Genomic DNA, 21608 nt, shown 5'->3' with positions numbered 1-21608 from the left:
TTGCAAATAGCACCACATCGTTCTTGGATCATTTCAAGATTAACTAATCCAACACCACACACCGTTGCCCAGTCTTGGAAGCCATAAACAAAATTTCAGAAACCACTCATTATCCAGACAGTGGGAATCAGTCATCACACTAAACTGTGTCACCTCCAATTTTTAAACAATTAGAAATCAGGTCTAAGAAAGATATCAATATTTAGCTGATGAAGATAACCAGCTCTCAAAATGAGAATTCAGTATTCCCATCATTGCTATTTCTCCTACTTGTCATCTTGTCTCTACAAGAAAACTGGAAACAATCAGGACAATCATACTGTGACTGGGCACAGAGATACTTCCAAGCACACCATTAAGGAGCTTTCCCGCATGCCAGCCAATTAATACAATGTTATTCTGAAGGAAAAAGTTCAAAAATCGAACTTCAGGAGACAAAATGAAGAAGCCAAGCCATACTAATAGGTTTGATGACTCACTGGATCATTAGTACAAATGGATTTTAGATGCAGGGGGATAAGCCTCCCATTAAGCATACATATACATATCTTCAGGGCTAGAACCTAGCCTCTAGAAAAGTGGATGGCGCTGGGTTTTAATCACTGATCAGGCAAAGCCTCTAATCTGCCTGTGGCAGGACATGTTAATCATCATGAATCTAGTTTGATCCACCAGTGCATGGAAGTTTGGTCATGTCCACAAGCCCTCATCTGCATTTACTGACAAGACAGATGACATTCAGAAAGGATTTTGAGGGGGAAAAAAAATCAAAAACATTTGTCCAGGCAAGATATTTCATCTCCAGTATTTTGTAATAATTAACCTGAGACTTTGCTTTTTTTCCTCCCTCTGTACTTCATGTATTCCCTCTGACACAAAAGAGTCACTTAGTGAAAAACCTTACCTCCTCATTTGGTACCTCTTTACAATCTTACCACCATTTGCCACACATGCCATTTTAAGGCCAGAATTAAAAATACTGTGTGTATGCTTGTTCCTTTGTTGCAATCAAAGGGTGGTCAGTCCCAAGGTCAATGCCAGGTTTTGACCAACTCCATTTACATTAAACCTCTCCATTCTTTAGCCCACTTGTGTCTGCACTGTGACAATGAGGTAAAACATGGGCTGACAGAAAGTGACAATGAGTACAAACAGAAGGGGCAGTGGCAGGAACAGAAGGACAGCCAGCAGAAATGGGGCCACAGAGCAATCTACTTTTAAAGAATCTATTTGTTTGCATGGAGCTTTAACTGCCCAAGCCCAGGATTACTAGAAGACACAATTCACCACTTCTCTTCTGATGTGTGCTAAGAAGACTGAATGTAATTAAAATACTAAAAATGGTAAGATATCTTCAGCTGGGTTACTGTATTTCATCTTCAGCTGGGTCACTGTTCATTTCATGAACTCCACATCCTCCCCTTTATTTCACAGAAAATTGTAGAGACTTCTCTTAATTCTGATTTGCATCACAACATCCCAGTAAAACAGTCAAAGTCTGGGAAGAAAGCTTATTTGCCACAATTCTCAATACCAATGTCAGCAAAAATACTTAAAATTACATGTACCCATGAAAAAATAGAGTAAATATATTGTATGATAATACTGTAATATGATTCGTCCAAGAGGATTTTGGAAATTACACTTAAACAGCAGCACTACAGCAGCTGATGATACAGCATATATCAGAAAGAAATATATATCAATAGGATGAGGGGGAAAAATGCATTGTAACCACAAGGGAAAACCTATTATATTGATCAAATCTGCTAAGTCCCAGAGCTCAATATACTACTTTAAAGAGCCCAAGAAAATGTATCCAGAAAATGTAACTCTATTACCACAGGGTTTCAATAGCTAGACAGAAGCTAGCAAATAAACCAACATATGTTTTGACATGTATTGTATTTTACCATGAGGCTCAAAAGAAAAAAAATATTTCACTTTCAAATGACAGTATACAAGAAAAAACAAATGGAATTAAATACATCCACATTAGAGACAAGAAAAGGTAAGCCAGTCTGAGATTATCCCAGAAGGCAAAACTAGTTTAAATACATTTAGCCCATTAAGCCATCTCCACCACTGGGGCACAAAATTCCTATCCTACCCAGATCTATGCATGTTCTATTATTAAACATCCCCTCTGAAGAAAACAGCCCTGCTTCCTTCTGCTTGGTCCTGAAAGTCTAAAAACAAGCACAACCCACCTGGAGTTTCACACTCCTCCAACACACAAGATGGAGCCACTTCTGACAGCTTGAAAAGAGGTTTCTGGCTTGTTGGGTCCTTGGCACCACAGGGGCACAGGTGCTACAGCAATGCTACAGCATGAGCACAGAAGCTCCCTTGAACACAGAAATTCCCTTGAACACAGAAGCCTGCGAGGTGGCAGAGCCCAGCACTCCTCCCACCCGGGCCTGCAAGGGAGCATCCCCTCCTGCAGGGCCCGTACTGCTCTGCCACAGCCCCTGGTACTGATGTGCTACCTCAGAGTGCAGGGAGTGTGTGCTGGGATCCTCCAGCCCCCTGCACCTACCCTGGGGAACACCAAGCACAGAGCCTGTGGCACTGCTTTGTGTATCTGTTTGCATCACTGCTGCAGGAGCACCTGCCTATGCAGAGATTTGTGCCATGCAGAAGGAGAAATGTGATTATGGACTAACAGAGTCACTTCTGCCAGCAAGCTGGTTTCTGTTGCCAGACAAGTAATCCAGGGTTGTCTTCAATGCACAAAGGATAGTTCCAGAAAAAATACAAAAATTAATTTTTGCTACTGTATTTGTGCCTAGAGAAGGTTAATTCTACACACTTGTAGAAAGCAGGAAAAATGGCTCAGGAAAATGGTGCAGTGCGTTCACACACAACAGTCTCTTCAACACAACTGTAATATTTTACAGCTTTTCATTGTATTAGTCATCATCTGTATGACTTTGTACACAAATATCACAAAAGAGGTCAAGACCTCGCTATATCCTATATTAAATATCACAGACAAAAGCTGCAGAGCCAATCCTTGTCTGCAAAGGTATTCAGCAAAAATATAAACTACACAATGGAGAGGAAATAACATCTATGATTTCCAGGAACAGAGAACAAAATTTATATGATTTATTCTAAGGAAGCATGCAGCTAGTCAAATGTTTCCTCTTCCTTTAAACTTCAGGCACCTAACCTTATTACTTATTTCCCTTTCCAAAACTGAGAGCATGGTAATTACACTTTAATACAGCCTTCTTTTTAAGGAAGCCCTAAAACAACACACTTGTTCTTGGTGAGCTTATGGCAGAGGAGCTAGGAAATTCTCTTGTTTATAGGTAGGATATCAGAAAAAGAATATTGCTTGCATGTTGTTTAGCCATATCTATTGAGGACTAATCTAGAGACAATAATTTAAATAGTACTGCTTAGTAAGGTGTATATCTTTCAACAGGAAATTCACCTACAAGTCTGTAACTCATGTAAGACGCTCACAACTGCATATGCACTACATGATCCTTCAGCTTTCACAATCAGGATTCAAAATTTCAGACTCAAGATTCTTTGTTATGATCTTTAGTTGTGGGATTTGGGGATTTTTTACCTAATTCTCCCTTTTCTTCCCATACACATTATCCACTCTTCCCTCCTGTACTACACACTTGCATGCACTAGGACAGGATTGATGAGAGCAGACAAGAAGGTCCCCTCAATAGAGCTAGCACACAAGTGTAGGTCATAATTTATTCTTTGGGAATGATGGACAGTTGCATCTAGTAAGTGTACTTTCAAGTTGAATAAAGTTCATAGTCATATTGCTTCTTGAAATTTCTGTCAGATACACCCTGAAAAGTATGCCACAGTTTCCAGCATTAGTGAAAGCACTTGAAAATATAATACATCTGCAAATCAATTGTGAAAGCAGTTTACAGCACAATGGTATGGAGCTGCAATGACCAGTTTCCCTTCTAGGGAGGCTCCACATTCCAAGGCAGTGAATCAGTGCAGGTAAGGCTGACTGCAATCCCTCAATCCCTTGGTTGTTCATAGAGTAGCACAAGATGCTTATGCAATTGGATTGTGTAGGTGAGTATTTGAAAGCCTTCAAAAACATTGCAGGTTGCTAAAACAGACATACAGATGTGCCTGTAATCCCTCTGAACCTACTCATAACCTCTTTCCATTTGTAGATACATAACTGTGCAAATGAATGGGGGACATGCAGAAAGACTTAACATCTGTATAGTACCAGAGATACAGGCAGCAACAGCAGAACTGCACAAACCCATCTCCCAGATCTGTACTTGATCCAGTAGAGCAAAAAGCTCCTGTTTTCCCTGAGTTCTTCAAAAAACCCCTCAGCAATAAGCCAGAAGATTTTCTTAAACCTATCTACAACATAATCACATCAAGCTAAGACTGAATATATTAATATTCAAATACTTTACTTCATAAATTATTAACTCTCCTATGTCACCATCTCTCACTACCACACCATTAATAAGCTTGCATTCTGTAGTGCCTGGAGTTCCTAGGTCAAACTAATTTTGAGAATAGAAGAATTTAAATTTGCTGATAATTCAGCAACCCCGAATACACAAGTGACAGCAACTAATGCCAATCGGCTGGGTACAAAGGGTGGCTTATTTCACTCCAGGCCCATTCCCATTCACTGGGAATGGACTGTTCCCAGAGCCTAAAAGGAGAGAATCCCAGAGCTTAAAACGAGAGAATTGAAAGAATTCCAAAAAAGTAGAAACTGACTCATGTTTTTTAAACATAATGCAGTACAGATCACAGGCACCTCAAATATTTCAGAAAAAAACCCTAAAACCTTACTGACATTACAAAACGGATGTGATGTGGAAACTTTTAACATATGGTTCAACAGCTACACTGAAAGAACAAGGCACAGATTTAACTCAGAACTATCTACGTGGGAAACAAAAAGGAGCTTAGACAAATTTTGCTTGATCACAAGACAGCAGTTGTTTACCTTATTATGCCAATAATAGTGAACAACAAACTGAGTACGCCTGATATACTATTGAAGTTATTTGTATTCATTGCAGTGCCTGTAAATCCCAAATCCCGATTCTGGGCTCCAGCACTGTTGCTACAGGTACTGCACAAGTACAACAAAACCTCAGACTGCCTGCTTCAAAAAAAAAACAAAAGAAGAGAAAACACATTAGCAAACACATTAGCAGACAGAGAAGTACAGGTCAACAACCAGGTGAGATTGAAAAGCATAGTCCACAATATTCTATTGTTTCTATGGCCTTCATGGCAGACATGAGCTCCAAGGGACACACCATGAATGGATAAGGTCAAAGAGAGTGCTAAGAGATCAGGTTTTAATCAACATGTTCAATATGGTGAAACACCTATAACAAAATGTCATCATGAGGGGAAATTGAAAATGTACTTGTTTTAAAACACATGTGGGATGGAGGTAGGAGGCAGGAGCCAAGCTTGTATATTAAGTAAGAAATTATAAGGACGGGACAGAGAAAAAAGAGAAACAGAGAAAAAAGTAGGTTGTGAAGAGTTTTGGACATGAAAGCAACAAGAGGAAGACAGACTAGATCTACAATGACCATGAGGAAAGCACACACACTGGCCTCCATGAAAACATATGTACAAACACTGAAACAGGTGATTAATCCAATGCTGAAGTCCACTTTATGTTTAATTCTTTGTTCATATATATGTTGTCTTCCAAAAGGAGGAAAGTACACCCAACAAAAAAAGCAGCTTGCAGAAGTTTCCAAATGCTATGTTCCAAATGCTTCTAACAAGCTCCTAAGCAGAGAAAAGTGATAGATAATTGGATTGATACCTCCATGTTGAAATATTGGCTGTGTGTCTGTAAGTCAACAACAGCATCTAGGTTTCTTAATATATTTTTTAAATTTGGTTCAAATGCACCAATAAACTCTGAAGCTATAATTGCCACTTGAGGAACAGTGATAAAGAAAATAAAAGGAGGGAGAGAATCAATTTATTTTGCTTATTGCCTTCACATGCCAAATATAGCAGTAAAGCTATAGTAGATAGCTGCATCTTGTGAGCAAGCTAAAAGATGTGTCATGCAAGCGCTGTAAAAGTAACAATATATTTTAACTGCTGCAGTAACCAGCAGCATAAATTCTAGAGTTAACAACTGGAATAAAAGTCATAGCAATGCTGACATGGTCAATAAAATATAGAGAGAACACTTTTTAATTAAATATGAAGTAATGAAGGGAAGTGAGGTTTCAGAGAGCAAATGACCTTCTTTTTGTCAGAGAAATTATTTGAATCTACAAAAGAAATTCAAAACATCATTTTGGTAAGGCATATATTAAGAAGTAAAATTGTTGAATAGGCCTATGTAATAAAAAAATACTGCTGAAAAGTATGATTTTCAAAGTTAAGAAATGTTTCCTAACCTTGCTAAACAATATGAAGTAAATGCACATGTTGGCCAATACTCACACTCCAGAATCCTGCTTAAATGCCACAGGATAATTTAAAAAAATAAGTCATCAACTCAGCAGAAAAACTAATGCAATACATGAAAAAAAGAATTCTGACAGATATGATTTGTAGTTATGTTTAAGATAATATTGCAGAAAAATGGACGTCATAGCAGGTCCCAGATCTAAAATGGAACTTCTCTTCCTTTATTAGAATCTGATTATTTGCTTAACACCTAGCATACAAATTGAATTTTATAGTGTGAATCACCAGTCTCATTGATCTGAACTGCTATTTCAGAAACAGCAGGATTTTTATCTGCCCAACATAATGAAAAAAGCAAAACGATCCTATATTCCCATGACAAGATTTATCCACAAATAAAACACTTGGAAAGATTTTAGATTAAAAATTAATTGCCAAAGTTAAAAAAAATATTAATGGTGAAATCTCTTTCCTTTGGGCCAGAAATAATTACAGAAATGGACCAGATTTATACATAAAAGTTTTATACACTGACTCATAGTTATTTGCAGTAATGCTAAGGACATGCAGCAAACACTAGGTTCAGCCCATGGAAGGTTTTAGTGAGACGTAGCAAAGAGCCAGGCTGTCCTGCACTGCCCAAGGGTAAGAGTGCAGCTTCCAGCATGGATCCTCTCTCCCAGCACACATGGCCCCAACAGGAACAGGAACATGACCCTCTCTGGAGTTGGAGAGGGGAATGGTGCTGACTACTGGAGAAGCTCATAAAAGCACCATAGAGCTCTTGGAACCACAAACCTTGACCAGGCAATAGCAAAGCCTGCACCACCACTCCAGGTTTTTGATCATGTATGCAGTGATTCCCATTTGTAGAAGCCACTAGTTCCATAAAGAAAGTTTTGCATGTATGTGAAGCTATTGCAACCCCAAGTCCTCCAGACCACCAATTCTCTTCATCTCCCAAGTGGGCTGTAGCTTCACAGAGCACACTCTCCAAGTGCTGGAAACAAAGCAGCTAGCAAAGCAAAGGAACCTCAAACCACCACCTCCACTTTCAAAAAAGAAAATACCCACATTAGCCAGTTAAGCAAGTTTGACACAGAGCTTCTTTAATGAAGTTTGTGAGATGAAGAGGAGAAAATAGTTCCAAGAATATTACTACTCAAAGATTTTAGACTTAATAGCTAAATGACAAAACTTCAGTTCATAACTTACTCTTACAGGGCAAGTTTATTGAATTGGATGTGTTTAGGATTAATCAAAGGCTCATTTAGTACTGAAGCCTAGAGCCATTAAAATTGATTATGAGCATGTCCACCACCACACAAGCACGAGTTTTTGGCTAACAGCAAAGCTCTGACTATTTACTTACTACTGCATAGCTCAGGACAACTCCCATCAATTCTTTAAACATGCGCTTTTTCTGCCAGCCTTCAAGTAGTCTTGTCTCATTAAGTTTGTTTTTCAAAGAGTCTCATACCGTCTATCTGTCCAGTGATATCTAGTTTGTCCAGCTCAATAGGTACCTGACTTCTAGACCTCTCTAGATAATACTATAAATATCAGTAATGTTTAGCTTTTCAGATTAATATACATTTTAAAAAAATATCTGTACATTGAATACCTCCCCACTCTGACTTTCTTTAGTTGCACCATATAGTTATTTTTCCTTCAGGATCTAAGGTCCAATAGCTATTTCTGCCATGAGCATTGGATAAGACTAGAAATTAACAATAACATGTTGGGGAAAAACCCCAAAACCCAAACAAAAAACGAAAACCATGCAAACACACACACAAATAAAATGTTAGCTATTAATGTCTAATCCAGTCCAAGAACCGAAAACTGCTCATGGTCTGTATTTGGCCATATGTATTGCATGGATGGCAAAGAAAACATGTTGATCAGAACCAGGTTCTGTGATTTTAGGAAGTTACCAATAATTTATAGGAAACTAAATTTAGAAGCTGTTTCACTGCTGACAAAACATAGCAAGAAGGTTCCAAATTTTACTAAGAAAAAGATAAATTGTAAGTAGGCTTGTAAGTAAGATGATCTAATCTGGAGATGGAACATAGATTTGATTTCTCTGGCAAATTTCAAGGCTATGTGAGAAGCACTCATTTACTGCTCAGTAAATCAGATTCAGGTTATTAACAGCTTCAAGGAGAAAAACATTTTAAAAATCTGAGATTCACATTTAACTCTTCCTTCAGAGCTGCTCCAGTGCAGAATTATAAGCAGGACTATTGATCCAAACAGACTAAGTGCCACAGCCCACTTTTCTATCATCTTGTTTTTAAACACCAAGCTATCTCAAAGCTGCAGAAACATAGCTGCTGGCACTGCCTGATGCTCCATAAATCAGTCTATTCCTAGCACTAATTATCCCAAGCAGCTGTTATCCTCCATTTGATCTTCAGTATCCAGGAAATCTTTTCTTCAAAGGCTAATGCAACCAAAGAATGTTTAGCGTGTTGCAGTTGGAGATAAAATGCATCTGTGTTACTTAAAGGCCATAGATCCTGTTGGGTATTTTCACTGAAGCCCCATTAACCCTCCTATAAGATCACAATGTTTGGGGTTGGTTTTTTCATGGTTTTTTTGTTTGTTTGTTTGTTTTAGAAAAGAGCATTTCAGTAGGAAAAAGAACAGAATAGTTTCTTTTACAGAACTATAACCCCCAGCAGAATAAAAGAAAGCAGTGCTCAGCTAGACAAGTGTGAAAGACTATGCATACAATTTAAGAGAACTTTTTCTCTCAGGCTGCTTCCACATCCGAAAGCTTGTCAGAAAAAGATTAGAGACTGAAATGATAGGGTATTACAGTTATGCAGCTCACACAGCCACCCCTGCTGTGAGCTTATACACACAAACCCTTACATCTTGATTGTCCAACATTTGGCACAGATGCTGTGGCTCACTACCAGCATGTATCAGAGCAGATCTACCATCAGCTCAGAACTGTAAAGATTTGTGAAATATGAATGTACCCAGGTGCATTTCTCACACATCACTGCTTCCCATGTGGCCTGTGGCACCATGGGTTGTGGAACAGCTTCCTTGCAAATTGCCAGCAGTTAGTGCAATGAACTGCTAGGTTATAGCCTGGATGCTGATAACATGCATCACACAAAGCACACAAACACTTCAGCACACAGACCTGCAGGCTGAGCCCTTTGCTCAGCTGGGCCCTGGGCCACTCCTGCGCCATGGCCAGCACTTGCCCTGCCCCAGGGCAGACATGCAGCTTCTGGGCTGCAGCAGGATGAGCTGCTTCACACTCTTCCTGAACCTATGTGGAAATTGGCACTTCATCTAATTTAATCACAACAATCCCTGGGTGACTGAATAAAAGCTTTTCCAGTTTTTCAGGGAGCTATTGGACTAACAAAACTTTACCATTGATCAGGTATGCATTTGAATAGCTGCAAATAAGCAGAGGAAACAGCAGTGGCTGCCAGTTATTTCTACTGCCATGACTGACTGACAGGGACTGTAGACAGAGAACAGGCTGTTCTGAGTTCGTTGTCTCCAAACAGCAGCATCCTTCCTCCAGCATGCCTTCTCAATTTAAGCTAATCAAATCCCACCTCCCTAAGTCATTGCAGTACCAGAGGAATAAGAGATCACTGGCCGTAGAACCACTTTTTCCAGGCAAATTAGTATAGAAATACTACAAGTATTGCTTGATAAGCAATCCAAAAAGCTCCACACACAATAATCTGTTGCATTAATCCCTATTTCTAATACTCAGGAAGTATTTTATATAACAAGCACTCTCTAATACATCAACTTCTCATGGCACAGCTGTTATGAAAAGTGAAATTCAGTGGAGTCAAAATTCTACATGAATTACAAAGCTAATCCTGTGAGGTTAGCTGTGACTTTGCAACAGCAACAGGATTGCTGTTATACAGAAAAATATGGAGCAGCAGCTAAGCAGTCAGCCTCCAAGTTTGTATGCATTCCCAAAATAAACACAACCTCTGGTGTAGCACTAACTCAACCAATTTCATTGCTGTCACAGCTGCTAGGACACTGACAAAGGACAGTTACAACATCCTACACCAAATGCTACAGGACAGTGATCTGTACATCCCTATATCAAACAATCTGCATTTTCTGTTGCAAACTGGGCCTAGATTAAGCAGCCAGATTATTGCTTACAGAATGATTTACTGAATTTACTGTTCAGTTCCATGATAAACAATGAAATATTTATTCTGCAAAATATTTTTCTATGTTGTAACCACATCCAGCTGTTACTATCTCATCAAGTATCAACATCATTAAAAAAATACTGCTGAACTATTTGTTAGGGAAGAAGGGAGGGAGGGAGGGAGGAAAGAAAGAGAGCTATTTGTAGTTAGATAATCAGTGGCTGATTCTCTCACCATCTCAGCTGGCCATTCCAGGGTGCACATTTCATTTTAGAGGCCAACTACAGGACACACCTACACAACACACCTCAGACAGGCCAATTTAGCCCCACTACACCTTCACCCCAGATGTCTGCCACCTCCCAGGGCAAGCACTCAAAGCGGGGTGGCATGGAAGGCTGCAGGAGCATGGCTGTTCATCTCACAGGGCCCACAGCTTGTACAGAAGGGGGACAGCACAGGTTGAGCAGGGTCTCCCAGGTCTCACCACACTGCTGTGGGTGAAGGGTATGTCTCAGAGCAGCCACCTGCTTCTGTGTGAAGCACATCTGGGGACAAGTCTGATGCTCAACAGGCAGAAGTGAACAGGCAACTGTAGGCTCTCTTCTCAGAGACAAGTGCCCTGAGGTCAGCTGCTCATTTTGCTCAGCTTCCACCTAGCCCCGAACCCCTGGCATCTCCCTTTCTAAGGAAAATCTCACCCCTCCAGACACAGCAGCTTACTGAAGTGGAAAATGACTGGCAGCAGTGAGCCAGAAGGCAGCACCTTCCTCAAGGACATAATGATCTCTTAGTCAGCAGGCTCCACACAGTCCCCAGGATTTTCCCAGCAGCAGAGACCCCAGCTCTGAATGCAGCCAATTCCCTAATAACAGTAGCACTAGAATGACACTTAAAGGAAAAAAGTGCCAGTCAGGTGAAGCCTTATCCCCTGTGCTGATACAGAGTCACTTGAAACAGACTCCCAGGGCTTTTAACAAAGGCAGTCTTACCTCTGTCTCCTGACACTAGTCAAAGCAGCCACCAGGAGAGTTTGCTTAGTTAAATCCTGAAGAATATAGCTGAAGGAGCCCATGACAAAAGCCAATTTCAATAATTGCTCAAATTTTAGCCAATTATGAGATGGTATTTTTTCTGAGGAAGCTGGGAGGTCCTTTTAGTAGACATAAGATACTTCAGCGGTGAGAGTTAGGGACAAAGCAGTTAGGAAAGTATGTGACACAGAAAAGTAAAGATTCATGTAATGTTCCCCTACAGACTCAGAAGGAAAACATATGGCTTAGGAATGCATGTGGGCTCCTCAGCTCCCTAAGCAGCCTGGCAATCCCAGTGCTGAGCAGCCAGGGAGTGAGCTGCAGGATGTTCTCAGGAGGATCTCTGTAATATAGTTGGTTGAAACCAACTTTAATGGAAAGGTCTCACATAAAATATCAGTCTGTGGAAAGCAAAGTCCTTCTAAGCAAAATGTCATCTTTGACAAAAATAGATTTCCAAATGCTAAAAGCATGATTTTTACTCTTTTTAGGATTAAACATCTTATCATCTTATTTAAAAATAGCTCGTTACATAATATGAAATGAAAAAGGCATCTGAACAAAGCATTTTAGTTTGAAATGCAAACTTTCAGAATTTTGCTTCATAAGCAATTGACTCCTGTGAGTGGGTGTTTTATTTCATGCTGGAACAAGATATTTTAGTTGCTGTATCCTTAAAGCAGAATTTGCCTCAAAAGTGAGGATTCCATGTTCTGTAACCCCAAGCACTTAGTTCTTGCCACCTTTTGAATCTGATGTTCTGCAGTGACATAGACCACAAGAACTTCTCAGTTGGTATATGACCAAATTAGACAGCAAATCTAGCCTCTTTCTTTCAAGGAAGAAAGAAAGAAAAAGATTATCTTTTCAACACCAGAAAAGTGAAGAAACTGAAATTAGGCTCAAAGTGGCCTCTGAAAGGTATCAAATCTGCACAATCACACAATTTTCCAGGTTTGTAAGGAAACTGACTGCACAGTTTGCCAATTTAGAATTGACATTACAGCTTTGTTTTTACAGCAAGGGAAGACGGCAGTCAGTTTAAGTATTTTTAATTAGCCCGACAAGGGCTTCTGTTGACTCACACACCAGTCAGCATTCTGGGGCTAGCACAACTCATCCTGAAGAGGTGCCTGGAGACACTGCTGTGGGGCCATCTCTCCCCCTATGACAGGGTTACCAATGCTACTGAATGACAAGTGATCAAAGACATCAAAATTCATTTTGTGCAAGATCACCCTCTGTGTTCACATCCCCTCAGCAGCACAATTACACTTGCAATCTGGGCACTATGTTGATAGCTCTCTAGAAGAATATCCTGTGACAGGGATGCGACACAGTGCTACACCAGAACTTGACTGACTTGCTCCTCTGTTAAAGTACTCCCCAAGTCCCAGCATCCCAGCTGTGCTGCTCAAACACCAGTTCCAAGATGATATTCTCATCAAAAGAAAGTAACCATGGAATTCACTGCCTAAAAACTCCTCAGGGTTATTCTGTTAGTGATTAGCTGTCAGTCTGTGCTCCACACAGCTGTTATTATGTTTGACAACACTCAAGCTCTCTCCTACTCTGACAGATACTCAAAACACACAATCTAATTTATATTAGCAAATACTAAACATGACACACACCTACTTATTGAAACATTTCTTAATGCCCTGATGCACAGCAATGAATGTTGCAGAAAGTTTGCGGTTCTTCTCCTCCAAGCCTAATGTTAAAAGAAAAGTAATCTTTCTCAGCCCAGGCTCCAATTGCAATTGAATAAGCTTTCAGATTTTCCAGAATGAAGTATCTTAGTCAAATGGCACTTAATACTATATTCATCACTATAGGTGGCTCTTTTGAAGGGCTGTTTTGCAATATTTTCAAAAATTACAATTTATTCATAATTCTAGGTAACAGTGAACAAGTCAGTTAAGAGCACACTTAGGTCTAAAGCCATTTTGCCTTGTACATGCCAATCCCAAGGGAGCAGCAAGTGAACTTCACCATCCAGATCAAAAGAACTGCTGCCCAGTGGCCCAGTGCAGCTGGTGGAGCAAGCCCAGCTTCCATCCCCACTGAGCCAAGCTCCAGCATCACTAAATACAGGTTATCTCCTTTCCTAACTGCTCCATTAGCTCACTCTTGGCAAACCAGCACACGACACAGAATGGATCAGAAAATCCTTGCTAACCAGTGCCCAGCCCACCTCTACTAAACTGCCACAGCAGCAATATTCACTGAGCAATTCAAGGCTTCCTAAGAAATAAAAAAATTAAACCAGAGTATGTGGGGTGTTCCAGGTTAAAGCGTATTTATACAACTGCAACAGTACATCAAACTACAGGGAAGTGAGTGGGAAGAGACAGATGAGCCATGGGCAAAATTCAATATGCATGAATTATTACATCAGTAATAATGCAATTAATGTAATTAATACGTACATCGGTACTTGGCCCATGTTGCAAGACATCTGATCCAGGGTGAAATCACTCACCAAATCCCAGAATATTAGCTTGGAAGGGACCTCAGGGATCATCAACTTTTCTCAACAAAAGCATGGTCTAGGCAAAATGGTCCAGCATCCTGTCCAGCCAAATCTTAAAAGTATCCAACATGGAGGAATCCACCACTTTCCTGGGGAGATTATTTCAGTGGCTCATTGTTTTCATCATGAAAAATTTTCGTCTCCTCCAAGAACCTTATCAAGTTCAAGTTCAATCAACTCAGTATTAGCTGCCACCACACTATATTGTGTTAAAGTTGTTCTTACACCTTTAACCAAACTTTTATCCTATGAACTAAAAATTGTGAATTTGTGGCTTGGTTTTGTAACCATGTTGAGGGAAGAGGAGGGATAGAGAAAATGGGCAAGTAGATAATTAGTACATACAGGAAAAAGACAAGGAAGAACAGCTGAAAGGGACCAAGGAATACTGTGAAGAAAGCTCAAGGACAGAGAGTAGTCTGGGTAGACACTGCAAGATAGACAAGATGCAGGGATGGGGAAATGGGACAGTGCTGAAAAATTCAATATTTAAAGCTTGGGTCATGTGAGAAAAGCTAATAAAGCATTTGGCAGGGAAAAAAATAAGATGGGACAGGACACAGAACTGCAGTAGGACTGAGAGAAGGGAATGAGAAGACAAAAACCAGAAATTTAATCAAGATGTATGACTACTTTTGCATGTCTAAGTTGCACTTTTCCAGCTACACATGGTAATGGGATCTTGCTCAGTTTGCTCCTAATCATGCAACGTGCAAATAACATCAGGCAACACTTTCCCACTTTCCTCTGTGCTCCATACCCTGTGAGAAAAGTTAATGCTATAGAGACAGTAACTTGTTCTAGTTAATGCTGTAGAGACAGTAACTTGTTCTCGGAAACTGAGTAGACTTCACAGCCCAGCCTTCCACCAGGAAACTGTTCGTGCTCAGGGGACAAATCTGTGCCCAGATGATGCCAGTTCATGCTCCCTTTCTGTCCAGTTAACACTCTGAGGCATAACCCACTGAATTTCTGGAGTTGGATTCCAAAACATTGAGTTCATTTAGTCAGGAGCTGCTGAATAGCTTTGACAACCATGTGAGAATGAATGATCTCAGTTATAAGTAAAAAGCTTTGTCACTGTTTTCCATCTATTTCATATAAGAAAACTAATATTTCCTTTGTGAGTAACATTTATTTGACTGGATGCTAAATTTTTTCATCCAATTTTTGCCTGATCACATTTGTAAAGCACTTCCCTTCATGTTTAAGGAAGGTTGATGGCTTTTGTATCCTTATGAAAACCAGAGATACACCTCTAGTTCTGCACAAAATAAAACGTTCTGTCTCCCTCTACTGGCACTGCATTAAATCAAACCAGAAAAACTAGAAAGTAAATGTTTATTTTTATCTTAGAAAATTCTATGCAGAAGCAATGCTCCAATAACAGAAGATTAATACTTTAATCATAGCTTCTAAACAAGTATTACAAAAAAGAATACTAAGGATCTTTCTGAACACAGCATGAGGCCCATTTAAAAGTATTATAGTTACTATATACACAGCACCACCATAGCAACACAGCTATGACAGAGAAATTATTTATATCTTTGGGAAATTTTCTACTAAAACTATTTCTTCATTAAAAATACACTAGAATATAAATGAACTTTCTGTTTCTGTAACTTCAGCTTAGTTTATATTGAATCAAATTTAATTCCTGCTTCCTTCCAGCCAGACTGACTTGTAATCAAGTGGGATCCTTTAATTCCTAAATAAATTATAGATAGTACATGGTTTTGGTTTGGGCTGTTTGTTTGTTGGCTTTTGGGTTTGTTTTGATTAAAACAAATCACAGTTTGTGATTCAAGGAACTTCTGGTTTGCAATTTGATCAGTCAAAATACATTTAGTAATGAAAGCAAGCTGTCACTATATAAAATACAAGAGATGCCTTTCACATACTCTTTAGATGACAGCTGCAAAACCTCAATGTTTTTTACTGAATTCTGCTTTTCTCAAATGACTAAGTGTATAAAGCACTCTGCTTGTTTCTAATATGGATTTGAAATATTTCATAGTGCTTCCAGAGAAACATATATCTTTTCTTACCCCAAATAAGTCAAAATCACAAGAGTAAGAGAAAGAAGTGCCATGTCTGCCATGAGGCCATCACTATGATTTCTTTCTTACTAATTTCCTTCATTGGAGAATTTATTTAAATTTAAGTTTAAAAAGCATTATTAAAACGAAACACTTCATTCATATATCTTACAAACCAGAAGTACTACACAGTGTACTGATTTTATCATATACTCTATAGAACAATTTATCATTCCTTTAACAGAGCCATGAACATCCATGTGTCCAACCAAAATGCACTTCACTCTGCAGTGACTTTTATTTTCCATGGTAATACCTTTTTGAATGCAAGACAAGCATCACCTGCTAAGGACAAGGGTCAGCAGCATAATGAGAAACACAGTAAGTTATGTCGATGTCCCTGGCAACTGTTCCCCCACATTTCCCCTACTCACTCTGGGGTTCAAGTGCTGCAGGCACTGTGCTGGCTATTGTATTGTATTGGCTCTGAAGCACAAGCAAGTCAGCAATGTGGGCTCCCAAAGCTCCCAAAGCTGTCAGGGGCCAGGCCAGCAGAGACCAAGAGCCAGCACAGGTCTAAGACTGAGGAGTCAATGGCTCCCTGTATGAGCTGCAAAACTCAAATCCTCAGCTTTCAGACACTGAACACGGTTTTGAGCACAAAGTTTTTGAAACAGTTGTACTTCTACACAGAGATTCCACTATGTGGGGAGAAAAGCATTCAGAATTTACAATCAAATCCTCTAAATATGTAGTGGATTCAAGTAGTCTCATTTAAAAGGAGACTATAGTATATGCTTCCATACTGGTGGCATGGAGGCCTTGGTTATCAAGCTGATGTTAAGAAAGGAGTTTTTGAGAAGAAATATGCCTACACAGTAGATGACAGCCAAAAACTTTCATGCCAGGTTTAAGTAAAACAAAGGAATGCTTTTAAATGCTTAAAAATTAAGTTTCACATTAATACACAAGCTCTGACCTTGACTACATCAGCACATGCCACTACAGTAAAATTGTTTCAACAAAGTCTTTACATGCACCTCAAAGTTCCTACAGACATTTTTATGAAAAGACCATGCTTTATTTACTGTACCTGAACATTTCTGTAACTGTCATGCTGCATGTTAATGAAAAAATAAGATGGAAATTAGGTTATTTTCACACGTCCTTTCCAAAGGCATAATTTCTATTTATTCTTACATATGACATTACATGAAGTTTTACTTTAGAAGAACTACCAAAAAGCACTTCAGTCTATCTTAAGATGACAATTTTGCCAAGTCAAATAAAAAGGTTTTACTGTGCAGGAAAAAAAGGCTAAACAATTAAAGAACATTATTTCTTCTCTTTCCCACACAATGTTTCAAAAACCCCCAAAACACTGATGCTGATAAAAGGCTTTGAGGGAAGTAGGTTTGTTTTTACTAATACTCTTCACCTTGGATCAACTTGGTAGAAAAGAGTTACAAAGAATTAACAGCTGAGGCTACAGCAGCTTACCCAGCTGAGCTAGCTGCACTTTGTCTGTTTCCAGGTAAAACTGACATCATTAGGAGTCAGTCCTAACTAAGGAATAGCACAGCCTGGCCTCTTGACTTTAAATTAAGTGTGAGGGCTTAAATGAAACACTGCGCACATTAATGAAACAAACTATTTACACAAGTACACAGAGAGTACTTACAGCGTTTCTGGGAAACTGCCTGTAAACAAGCTGTGACAATGTCGCAGTTCTTCTGGACCTTTTGTACAAGCCTGTCCTTCTGCTTCAGGAGACGGAGCAACTTTGCCGATTGAACAGAAATTCTGTAATTCAGTTCTCGTTTTATAGTTGTTAATTCATCAACATCTGCCAACAAGCAGAGAAAACAACTTCAGTGCATGCCAAAAGATTCACAAGCAGCTTATTGTAGTTGACACGCAAAGGCACTTGCCCCACAGACATTTACAAACACAAGCTTTCTATAAATGACAAATTCTATTGACTGGGGTAATTCCCAGTTATAAACACTTTCAGAATCTGAGCCAAAGTCTTTAATTTTCTTTTAAACAAAGTACTTCAATTTATTGCCCAGAGTATGAATCTTAACAACCATACTGTTACAAACTTCTCAGAACGTGACAGATACAGATAGAATATATCAATGAGTGCAACCAGGGGATACATTTTAAATACAGTACCTTCCAGAAGCTGCCTGGACAAGATATACATTTGTAACAGACAAGGGAACATGTTCAAGAAGCTGCCTGCAGAGCTACAAATGCAACTCCAGAATAAGCTCCAAGTGGGAAATTCTTTCCACTAAGATGCAGCTAGATGACTTCTGCATGGCCTCAGTTACCCCCATGGGCCAGTTATAGCGCCACCAGACCCCTTCAGTTCATCCAAATGTCTCAGCTTACTTCTAATATTCCTGTTGTCCCCCCTGAGGTGAGCTTCAGGACCAGAAAAGGGAGTTGTTGGGGAGATGTCTTAAGTCCATTCATTTTTCAGAGTCCTCTGCTCAGTTCTCAGATGCTCCCCCCACAAGTGGAATCCTGGGTCTTGCCTATCACACGCTGATCTCTCCAGCTCCTCCCTGCAACAGCCTGGCACAGCTTGCACCAGCATCTACACAGCTGCCTGCTCCCTGCAGATAACTTTTCAAACTATCACTTTCAGTGCAACTCCTGTCCCCTGACGCCAGAAAGAAAATCAATCAAAAAAATCCATTCTTCAGTAACTTGATCTAATCAGAAAAATATATACCCATCCAAAAAAAGCTACTGTCAGTGGGATGGTAAACAGCTCAGCTCATGGGGCAAAGTTGTTTCAATAATTCTGGAGAGCTTAAAGAAAAGGAAAAATTAGGCTGAAATGACCATCAACCATGGGCTAGTGAAAAGTATGACTGCAAGGCTGAAGGAGCCACTGAAAAAAAAATACTGAATTTTATAGTCACTACACTGTTTCAGTACCTGCTGCTCAGATACAATTTCCAACCACCTGTGCCAGGCAATATAATTTAAAACTAGATATATGGATTTGAAAGAAAAAAAAAAAAAACACAGAAAAAGTTGCATTTGTACTAACTAATTTATACAGCCACCACCAGAGTTGTCTGGTGAGTTTTATTCTTTTCTTGTGCCACTCAGCTGTGCCTCTAAAAAACCAGTAACTTGGCAGCAAAATGAATGAGTTGAAACACCACAAAATATATTTCTGAACAAGAAAATTTCCTGTTGAGTTGCAGGTTGCCAAAGGACACACAGAAGAACTTGAGCTACATCCTAGTAACATCAGAAGGCGTGTCATCTCATTAAGAAGCCAAACACGGAAGCAGATAGCTGTTTGTCCAGCTCTGAAAAAAAGGCATATTTAGTCACCTCTTGGGTTTTTTCCTCATCAAAAGCAAAAGTGATTAAACATCAGGAGACAAGAAGCCTTTGTTCTCTTTTCCTCTTCATTGGATCAGCTTGGAGTTGCACGTCTCAGTCTTTCACAAACATGCACTGCTGAGACTACCTAACTTTCAGAAGAATTCTTTAAAAAATTCATTTAGATTCTGATTGACTCCAGCATTTACATTCTTCATTACACTCCTTTTTCTTTTTCGGAAGACATGCCAACCTCCAAATAAGCTTCACAGTTCTCCAGTTTAGTCTATGTCCAGTAGAACTAAAACGCTCTGAGAAAAACTCTTATGATACTCTGTGTGTAGCATCTCTTCTAGATTCAGAAAATAAGGACTGAGAAAGAAAGAAAAGAAAGAAAAGAAAGAAAAGAAAGAAAAGAAAGAAAAGAAAGAAAAGAAAGAAAAGAAAGAAAAGAAAGAAAAGAAAGAAAAGAAAGAAAAGAAAGAAAAGAAAGAAAAGAAACTGGACATTTATTAATTACTATAGGTGAGGAAAAGCACCAAACTCGCAGAAACACAAAAGCTTAGGCAGTCTGCCACAGGAACTAGTAGCAAACGACCCTAATTCGGCTCCTAGGGCACCTGAAACAAAAGAGGGGCGAACAGCACAGGAGGCCCTAGTCTAAAGGAGCTCTCAGCTCCTTTAGCCCGTGGAAAGCCTCTGGTAGCCACGGCCATGCAGAAAGCCGGGAAATGGACATATATATACACACATAGACACGTGCGGCAGGCATGGAGGGCATCTTCGCGCAGGACAGCCTGGCAGGCCCAGAGGAAAAGCGAGGCGCAGGGGCAGCTCCGGCCCCAGCGGGCTGTACCTTTCAGCCGCAGGTACTTGACCTGGCGCTGCCGCTGCTGCAGCTCCCGGAGGCCGCGGGAGCGGGCGCTGCCCGAGGGCACGGCCGCCTCGGCGGCGCTGTACAGCTCGGTCAGCAGCCCGCTCACCAGCGACGAGGTGCGGCTGGACCGGCCGCAGCCAGGACCCGCCTCGTCGTCCTCCTCCTCCTCCTCTTCCTCGGCCAGGCTGTCGGCGCTGCTGCCCGCCCTGCCGCCCACGCCGGCCTCCGCCGCATCCATCTTCCGCGCCGCCGCCGCCGCCGGGTTCCGGGCTCGGCGCGTCCCACGGTCACACGCCGGGGAGGGGCGGGCAGGGGAAGGGGAAGCGGCCCGGAGAGCCCAGGCGGCGCGGCGCCCGGCTCCGCTCCCTCCCCGCGCACCGTGGTAGCGGCCGGGGCGGGGGCGCTGCACCTGCCGAGGGGCGGGGACCGCGCTCCGCCTCGGGGCGGCGACACCGGGCGCGGTGACACCGGGCGCGGTACCCGTGCACCGTGCGGCTGCCGCGGAGCTCACCGCCGTCCTGCCGGCAGTTCTGCTCCTGCTCCCCCGCTGGAGGGGCGGCCCGGTTTTGGCAGTAATTCAGTACCTGCGCTGAGGCCGGTCCCCGCGACACCGCCTGCAACCCGGAGCGGATGGCAGGGTCCGCACGGCCCCCAGAGCCGGGCTCTGGCTGCGGCACCGGTGGCGGTGCAGGGAGGCCCGGCCACACGCGTAACAGCGGCGACTAATTCAGGTCAGGAATGGGCAGAATAACAGAATGAGTAAGGTTGAGTGCTCCAACCTCCCTGCTCAGGCGGGGTTATCCCAGAGCACATTGCACAGGACTGTGTCCTGCCAGTTCCTTAGTGTCTGCAGTGAGCGAGACTCCACAACCTCTCTGGGCAACCTGTTTCAGTGCATAGTCACCAGCACAGTAAAGAAATTCTTCCTCATGTTCAGGTGGAACTTCCTGTGCATCAGTCTCCGCCCGTTGCCTCTTGCCCTATGGCTTGGCTGAGATGACCATTCCCCTGCCCAGAAGGGCTGCCCGTATCCTGCCGCCACGCCTCCCGCGGGTGTTTCCCCAGCCCTCGGCAGCGCAGCGCGATGCTCACGCTCTGGAAGCGCCTCGGCGCGGGGGCGGGGCTTGGGGCGGGGCTGCGGCTGCCGCCCGGGCCACGTGACCCCGCCCCCCGAGC

At 41.4% G+C, this 21608-nt stretch overlaps 1 protein-coding gene across 4 annotated transcripts in view; it reads right to left on the bottom strand.

The window, feature by feature from the left end:
- Nucleotides 1–21337, bottom strand: part of TBC1D30 (TBC1 domain family member 30) — a 52920-nt gene extending 31583 nt beyond the window's left edge. Inside the window, exons 1-2 of one of the 4 annotated variants that reach the window (XM_064701870.1) lie at nt 21212–21337; nt 17883–18047 (exon numbers count right to left, since the gene is read on the bottom strand). In XM_064701870.1, the coding sequence (XP_064557940.1) occupies nt 17883–18047; nt 21212–21245 (199 nt within the window). In that variant the 5' untranslated portion in view covers nt 21246–21337. Of the gene's footprint in view, nt 1–17882; nt 18048–20411; nt 20821–21211 lie in introns of those variants that run through there. The other 3 variants (XM_064701873.1, XM_064701868.1, XM_064701869.1) reach the window with 3 other exon arrangements.
- Between the last annotated feature and the right edge of the window lie 271 nt (nt 21338–21608).

This window comes from Zonotrichia leucophrys, chromosome 1A (genome assembly GCF_028769735.1).
Source record: "Zonotrichia leucophrys gambelii isolate GWCS_2022_RI chromosome 1A, RI_Zleu_2.0, whole genome shotgun sequence".
In the NCBI taxonomy this organism is placed as follows: domain Eukaryota; kingdom Metazoa; phylum Chordata; class Aves; order Passeriformes; family Passerellidae; genus Zonotrichia; species Zonotrichia leucophrys.
The sequence above is the reverse complement of the archived record's forward strand: the minus strand, read 5'-3'. Positions and strand labels throughout refer to the sequence as shown.